The 8,358-nt window shown below is 47.0% G+C and overlaps 1 protein-coding gene across 1 annotated transcript; it reads right to left on the bottom strand.

The window, feature by feature from the left end:
- Positions 1-2,966: 2,966 nt before the first annotated feature.
- Positions 2,967-6,962, bottom strand: LOC136547047 (GDSL esterase/lipase ACHE). The gene is made up of 5 exons (XM_066539014.1): positions 6,412-6,962; positions 4,242-4,454; positions 3,953-4,122; positions 3,579-3,849; positions 2,967-3,488 (listed from the first exon to the last, which is right to left on the bottom strand). Exons 1-5 carry the CDS (start codon positions 6,677-6,679, stop codon positions 3,220-3,222), a joined length of 1,191 nt encoding a protein of 396 aa, XP_066395111.1. The 5' UTR covers positions 6,680-6,962; the 3' UTR covers positions 2,967-3,219.
- Between the last annotated feature and the right edge of the window lie 1,396 nt (positions 6,963-8,358).

Below are 8,358 nucleotides of genomic sequence, written 5' to 3'. Positions count from 1 at the left end.
TAAAGAGAAGCGGGTGTATGCGTCCACTCCGATGATTCATGAGCTATTTTTCTCACCACCTATTGTCGCTGCACCGATAGTACAAGATTATGTGGTACCAGCACATATTGTTATTCCGCATGTGGCAACAATGAATGACGATGAGGAACCTGTTCTTCAGGATCCTGTAGAACCTATTGCCACACATGAGGGGGAGCAACAACAGCCTCAAACAGATGATGTGCCAAATTTAGAGGCCCCTAGAAAGTCTCAAAGAGTTAGAAAATCAGTTATTCCTGCTGACTATGAAGTATACAACACTGAAGAATTTCAAATGGGGGATGATCCCACCTCATTTGAACAAGCCATGAGAAATGATCATTCATCAAAGTGGCTTGAGGCCATGAAAGATAAAATAAAATCTATGAATGCTAATAAAGTTTGGGACTTAAAAATAATTCCTAAATGAGTCAAAACAGTAGGCTGTAAATAGGTCTACAAAACAAAACTTGACTCTCAAGGGAATATTGAGAGATATAAAACGTGATTTGTGATAAAAGGCTTTACGTAAAGAGAATGTATTGATTACAATGAGACATTTTTTCCAGTCTCATGTAAAGATTCCTTTAGAATCATAATGGCATTAGTGGCACATTACGATTTAGAATTACATCAGATGGATATAAAGACGGTATTTCTCAATGGGGACTTGGAGGAAAATATTTACATGGCACAACCGAAAGGTTTTGTCATGAAAGAAAAAGAACGAATGGGATGTCGCCTAAAGAAATCCATTTATAAATTAAAACAAGCTTCAAGACAGTGGTACTTGAAGTTTGATCAGACGATAAGGAATTTTAGATTTAAAGAGAATGTTGAGGATAATTATGTCTATGCAAAGTTTAAGAATGAGAAGTTTATCTTTCTTGTCCTGTATGTGGACGATATCTTACTTGCTAATAGTGATGTCAGTCTACTACTGGAGACAAAGAAGTTTTTATCCTTAAAATTTGATATGAAAGATCTTGGTGAAGCATCGTTCGTTCTAGGGATCGAGATCCATCGAGATAGAAATAAAGGGGTATTAGGATTATCACAAAAGACATACATAGAAAGGATCTTAAAGAAATTTATTATGCACAAATGTAGTTCCTCACCTGTTCCTATAGTTAAGGGTGACAGATATGGAGATTTTCAATTGCCTAGGAACCAATATGAGATCGATCAAATGAAAGCGGTTCCATATGTTTCAGCTGTCAGAAGTTTATAATATGCTCAAGTATGTACGCGCCCTGACTTGACATTTGTTACCGGATTACTTGGCAGATTCTGAAGCAATCCTGAAACAGAACACTGGAAATTAGTAAAGAAAGTCTTGCGTTATTTGTAAGAAACGAAAAGCCTCATGATGACGTATAGAAGATATGATTCACTCCATATAGTAGGATATTTAGATTCTGATTATACGGGAGATGATAGAAAATCCACGTCTGGATATGTATTCACTCTCGCAGCGGGATCTATTTTATGGAAAAGCTCAAAGCAAACCGTCACTACATCGTCCACAATATATGCTGAGTTTGTAGCGTGTTATGAGGCAACGGGCAGGTGAACTAGCTAAAGAAGTTCATACCCGGTTTGAAGGTGGTTGACGACATCTATAAACCACTTAAGTTATGCTGCGATAATAATCTGACAGTACAGTATGCTCACAATAATAAGTCAAGTGGTGCTGCCAAATACATTGACATAAAGTATTATGTCATGAAAGATAAAGTTCGGGATCATATCATAAGTCTTGAGCATATAAGTACCGAAAAAATGCTCGTGGATCCGCTTATAAAAGGCTTACCACCCAACGTATTCAGAGAATATGTAGCCGGCATGGGTTTAAGGGAAAGCCTATAATTTCTGGACAAAAGAAGACCCAAAGTTAAGTATCTATTTCAGAAAAAAGTGGTGTGTTGTAGCTGTTAAATCTATCGACAATTGACCGTGACGATGAAACATGCTCTATGCGCTAATCTGTAATGGAATGAACAAAAATAAATGATATGAAATTGAAAGATGATAAGAGATCAATGAGGAGATTGTTAGATCGATCTCTAATCCCAAACTGGGCCCAACGGCCTAGTTGAAGCTTTGATCAGCGTCTTGATCGGGGGCGCCCAACCCACTATGTCTGGAGGGCCTCTGTCACACTGCGCAATAAATAGAGGTGGGGGCCGACGGCTCTGGACTCGAGGTTAGCCTGACCCGAGCTCCCCACCGACAAACCCTAAACCCGATCTAGTGAGGGGCGCAGCCAATGACGAGAAGCACCTCCACCACTGCACTGCGCCGCCATCGGTCTTCACCGCCGGTTGCCACTGCTCATCACCAATACCGTCTTCACCGATTGTCGCTGCCCTCGCGCAGACACCGACGCAACGCCCATGACAGACGCCTCTAGATCGAAGGCCTACGACGGTCGGTAACCTAGCACTACTACCCCTCTAATCTCTGTCTAGTTCATGTACTAGGACATGCTTTCTATTTACAAGATGTACCCAGCTAAATCTATGACCATGTTATTAGAAAAGATCAACACCTTTTTCTACCACCTCCCATTCTTCCCGATGCGGCGATGCCTGCCTAAAATATTCGGCCTGTTCGCTGGTTGGTTTCTGGGCTGGTTTGGGCTGGCTGGTGCTGGTTTATTGTGAGAGGAAAACACTGTTGGCTGGCTGGTTTGGGCTGGCTGAAACCAACAAGCGAACAGGCTAATTGGAAATTGCTATTAAACAGGCGCCTGATTTCTTCCAAAAGAACAGGCGATGTGTGCTGGCCAACGGTCATAGGCTTTCTTCTTTCTTCCGTCAGCTCAGCAGCAAAGCAGTAGGCCAATGCCCTGAACTCGTCGCCTGAGAGCTCAGGCAACTGAAATCTAGGAAATATGCAAAATATTTTGTTTGCTCATATTTTGTACCGGTGCAATGGCGCCTGTGATGATCGATATTTCAACAGAATCCTTCACAATGTACGCTATTGTTTCGTGGTCACCGATCCTCTATTAACGGACAGGCAGACAGCACTGCTCTTTGATCTCTGATTTGCATGTCCCTTATTACAAAATGAAGCCGTACACCTCATCCTCGAGCATGCTTGCTCCTTCGATTTACACTTGCAAAGTTACACAGCCAGAAGCAGCTGCAGCAGCAGCTGCAGCGTGGCCATCACGGCGAGCGACACACGGCCGGTTCATTGCCCTCTGCTATGGCACGCCTGCCTCAGCGCCACGGGCGGGTCCGAGAGCGCGCCGGCGACGATCTGGTCGAACACGAACTTGTTGGCGGCCTCGGTGAAGTGCACGCCGTCCCAGCTCACCCTCTTGGAGGGGTCCTCGCACGACTTCCCCACCACCACCGACGTCCCGTTCACCTGCTTCTTCCCGCCGCAGCCGATGTTCAGGTCTAAGTTGTACCGACCGCCGCCATGCCCGCAGCAGGTCAGCAGAGGGTCGTCGAAGCCTGCATCGCAGACAATACAAACATGAGCTCCCCCGCGCGTGGAAACGTTCAGAGCCTGCATTACACACAACACCAACGTGAGCGCCTTACCGAGCTTCTTGGCCTGGCTGATGAGCTTGTACTTGGCGGTGTAGACGTCGACGTAGGTGAACGCGGCGTCAGGGTGCGTCTTCCGGAGGCTCGCCACGGTCTCCTTGAGCCTGAGGTTGAAGAGCTGCGCGACCTTGTTGTAGGTGACGGAGCAGCCGGTGCCGTCCGCTGGAGTGGTGAGGTCAGGGCGGTGCAGCAGCGCATAGGGCAGGCAGCCGAGCGGCCCTGTGTTGTGGATCCAGAAGTACCTTCCTCCACGCGAGTACACGCTCTGCAAATTTGCATATATTCAGCTAATGAGCAGATCATCCATGGAACGGTGTGTGTGCTACACCTTTCAAAGAGCAACTTGATGCCGCTCTGTCAAAGAGCACCTGGATTATAGATGTGAGCCTCTCCATCAGATCAGGGATTATGGCTTCGACTTCTTCAGTGCTATTGTTAACAAAGTAGCTTGAGGTGATGTCGTTTTGCCCGATGTCGAAGGTGTAAAGTGCCTGGGAGAAGTACTCTGCCCTTGGTAGGATCTCCCTGTAGATACCACCTACATGCAAAAGATAAAGTGTTTTAAAATAAGTTTTTAATGGAGTGAAACATAAACACTATGGAGCTTGGTGTGGTACTGAATACTGATAGAGATGGTTTTGGGGTTACTGTTGTCACCTTTGTTGTTGTACACGAGTTGGCTTCTGTTGATGAATTGTTCAAACTCCCAGAACTGCACGTCCAAGGAAATGGGGCTGAAGCCAGAGAGGAACAGAGATGTATTCTGTCTTCTGATTGACGAACCAGCCGTTGCAAAATTGGCTCCCTGTGTGAAGTTGCTTCCAATTGAGTTCAGGTACGCGCTGAGGTGAGTTAGTCCCAGGCTTTCAGCTGCAATTCGACGCTTTATAATCAGTACATTCCAGTTGGCAGTCTAGTGACAGAAGACATTTTTGTTACCAGTTGACATTCAGTGCAAAATACAAATTGTGAGGTGCATGAATTTGGCCAAAAACAGTGAAGGCATCAGAAAATTGAGTAGAAATATAGCACAAGGTAGTTTCATACAAGTTGAAGCCCCAAATTCTTGTGTATTCAGTTTCTAACTGAATTCCTGCATTTCTAACAGGACCTGAATGCATGTATTTTGTATCACTTCCTACTGTATGCTGTTCAGATTCTAGTGTTATATATACCCTTTAAACTACCAAAGGACAAGTTAAGAAAAAGTTAGTGTCACACTTTATCCTTCAACTCTGGTCACAGTCTATAAAGTGAAGCATCCATATTTGATAAATATTCCTCCACTGCCACCCAAATCTGATCCCTGATCGTCCCCTCCTCATGCCTCTTTGCCCCCCACTATATTTTCACGTACCTACCAGAATAGGCTAATGCTTCTTTCTGTCCTTCCCAGTATCAGCATCATCCAAAAAGGCTATTGAAGTTCGTCTAAAATAAAAGGCTAAGGGGCCGCTTGGATCCCTTTAATGGATTAGGCTATTTGGCTTAGAATTTGACATTCCATAACTTTTTTAAGCTCACAAATAAGCCTATCTCAAATTCATAGGGTGTGAGATGGAAATTAATTCTATAAATCACCATGTCATATTTTCACTCTACAACTTATAGCCTGCTCTTCAATTCGCTTCTTTACAGTAGAGATGCAATATATAAGTACCTACCTTATAGGCTAACAATAGTATACAAATATATTCCATATACAACCATATTAGCTTAATTAATATGTCTCTAAATTATAATTATTAGAGTGAATTCAATTCCAAGAATCCAAACATGGACGGATCTAGATTGAGTGTTGTGGGTGCTGCCGCACCCACGTAAAATTAAAAAGATGGTAGAAGGAGTCAAATTTTCACCATATTTGCACCCTCACGTTCACGTCATAGATGCTTGCATCCATAAGGCAAGGCGCACCCCCTCGGATTTGGTATAGCTCGCCCCCGGATACAAACGGTCCTAAAGTAAAATCGGCATCCGCATTGGCAGACCAACAGGGATCGCCATTGGTCGTATCTCGGCAGTGGCCTATGATCGTGTGCAAAGATGCTTTGCGCAAGTCACTGAACTTTTTGTCAGATTGTTTGGAATAAAACCAAGATCGTGTCGGCAGGCAGCTCAAAATAATCACAGGCATGCTCACGTGCTGGATGGAGACGGGGACGCGCATCATGGTTGCCCTGCAGGCACGCCCGCACGCGCACGGGCCGGTCGAACTCGAATGGAGCCCATGCTCGTCCGGCACATTGCCTGAGATCGGTGTTTCAGGAATTCAGGGTCATGGTCTCTCATGTCAGGGACTCGGGGTTGGCTGGTTTGGGGTCTCCCATGCGAGCTGAGTTCATACGCGAACCAACCAAGCATGCCTGGTAAAAAAAAAACATGCCCCAAGCAACCGTCTGCTTCTGCTTGCTCGGTTCGGCTCTGCTCGTTGCGTTCCAGCCGAGACGAAGTGAGAAACAGATGGTAGTAATTGGTAACGAAAATTTTCCAAAAAAAAAAAAATTGTAACGAAAATTATATGTTGTACGTACTACGTACGTAGTACTGTGCTAGAGAGAGTGTTACTGCTAATTTATCTTCGCCGCAGGACCAAAGGGCAGGACGAATTAACGCTGCATTCATTGGTCCCGGTAAGCGAAGGCTGTTTTGGGTGTGTCAATCGATGGGCCCGACGCGCAGTGCAATCATAGCCATGAGTGAGAGCAGGTGAAAAGTGAACAGTGAGCAGTAAAATCCCCCCGCGCAGACCGTGTCCATGGCGGCGGGTTCAGCGGCCGAGTGGTTCGGGAGCAGGCGAGACGTACGAGTACGAGCGTGCACGTACCGATGAAGTCGATGACGAGGCGGCCGTCGCAGTAGCGGCCGGCGGGCATGCCGAAGAAGGTCCTGCCGTTGGGCGGCGGCGCGGCGCCAAAGAGCGACGACAGCCCGCCCGTGTCCGAGTTGGAGTCGCCGAAGTTGAACACGGCCGGGAAGTGGCAGTCGCCACCAGCGCCCGCGCCGGCGCCGGAGGCCCGCAGCGCCAGCGAGAGCAGCAGCAGCAGCAGCGCGGTTGCTCTGCTCCCCGCGGTGGCAGTCGCGGCCGTGGCCATTTCCCTCTCCCTGCGTGGCTGCGTCGCGTCGCTTGTGGCGACACGGTGGGGGGCGAGAGGAGACGAGGAGAGTGAGACTCGCGGTGCGCGGTGGCGGTGGACTGCTGGAGTAATGGGTCGTGGGTTTGGAGGCGGACGGGGACTGCTCAGTGGATGGATAGAGATATCAGATATCCTGAGATATGGGCCGGCACGCACGCGGTGCCGTGGCGGCGTGGCGGGCGCGCGCCCGAGCGCGGTGGGAAGAGACGGCGGTGACGTGACGGTGCGGCGCTCGCCTTCTCGGAGAAGGGTGTGCCGCGTTTCCTGCTGCTGGTGGAGCACGCAATAATGTGTGCTCACGAGTCACGAGTGCTCGTGCGGTGCGGCGCGGGGCTTGGACACATATACGCACGCGGCACACACCTTAGACGAGCATCCAAGATAGGAGTCAGAAACACGGTGGCCCTGAGCTCGCGAAAGGCGGGGAAACGGGGAGGCTCTCTCACAGCAAAACAGTTTTAGTCGGCTTATCAGCTGGCTTTAATACCGGCCTAACTTTCAATAATGGGTCGTGGCATGGCATGACATCATCGGGATTCCGGACGCAGAGTGTAGAGGCAAACTTTCGGTGAAGTGGCTGTCACGCAGAGTCTAGTAGCGCTGCGCTGTGTACTGTGTTCGATGGGCCGTGACTTTGTATTAGTCAATCATCAGACTTCGATGTTTAGTGTGCGGGGCCCTTTTAGGCCCTGAAAATGGAAGTGATGGACTGATGGTCCATTTTGAGCTTACAGCTTTTGGGCTTTGCGATGTTGTGTAGCATAGCATAAGAGTGGCTCCAGTGAAGGAGATAATTGAAGCGTGGGGGAAAAAACCCGAACCGAACACACTGGACCATTCGGCTGTTGGTTGTTAGAATGGAAATTGACCTTCTAGTTTGGTGCGAACCATAGCCAGAGAGCGGGTCCCACAGAGCCAAGAAGCCACACGAAAGGAATCTGCTTTTTCCTAACATTGTTTACATTGCAACGATTTTAATCGGCAACTCAGTCATTGAACTTCGACTCCTTGGTTCGACATAGCATTGCATGTGCCCTAAGTGCATAACCTGATCTACCTTGATTTGCTTCAAAGTTCAAAACCGAAACTTTGCGTTGCATCCATATAGTAATCGGTTGCATACGCTGAACTAGGCAGGTAACTATCAAGCTTGTCAATTCCATTCCGATGATCATTCTGGTTTAGCGTTTGGAACGATATGTTCCGATACCGGTTCATTCTGGGTACCATTCCAGATTTCATTATTTTATAAATATTTAATATTGTATATGGAGTACACACAGTAAGTAGCTAAAAAAAACTAATAAGAACATTTTTTTAGCAACACTAATAAGAACATATAAATAAAAGAAATAGATGACAGGTTAGTTGCATGTTGGGCTAATCTAACTTATGACGGGCCTGTGATAGCCCAATTCTGCAAACCTTCCAACTGAATTCCTGAAGCCACGGAGTAGGAAATTACATGCTGCATGCTACTGTCAGGTTAGTTGCATGCTACTTTCTTGTCTGTATTCCGGCGCTCGTCACGTCACAGTTTACAACAAGCCACAGCCAAACGAACAGGCTATAGGCACCCAGCGGGAGCCACGTTGCGTGTTTGTAAAATTTTGTTTTTTCATGTTGAGCGTGCTACA

Source organism: Miscanthus floridulus, chromosome 3, assembly GCF_019320115.1.
Source record: "Miscanthus floridulus cultivar M001 chromosome 3, ASM1932011v1, whole genome shotgun sequence".
Lineage (NCBI taxonomy): Eukaryota > Viridiplantae > Streptophyta > Magnoliopsida > Poales > Poaceae > Miscanthus > Miscanthus floridulus.
This window is presented reverse-complemented; position numbering and strand designations above follow the sequence as displayed.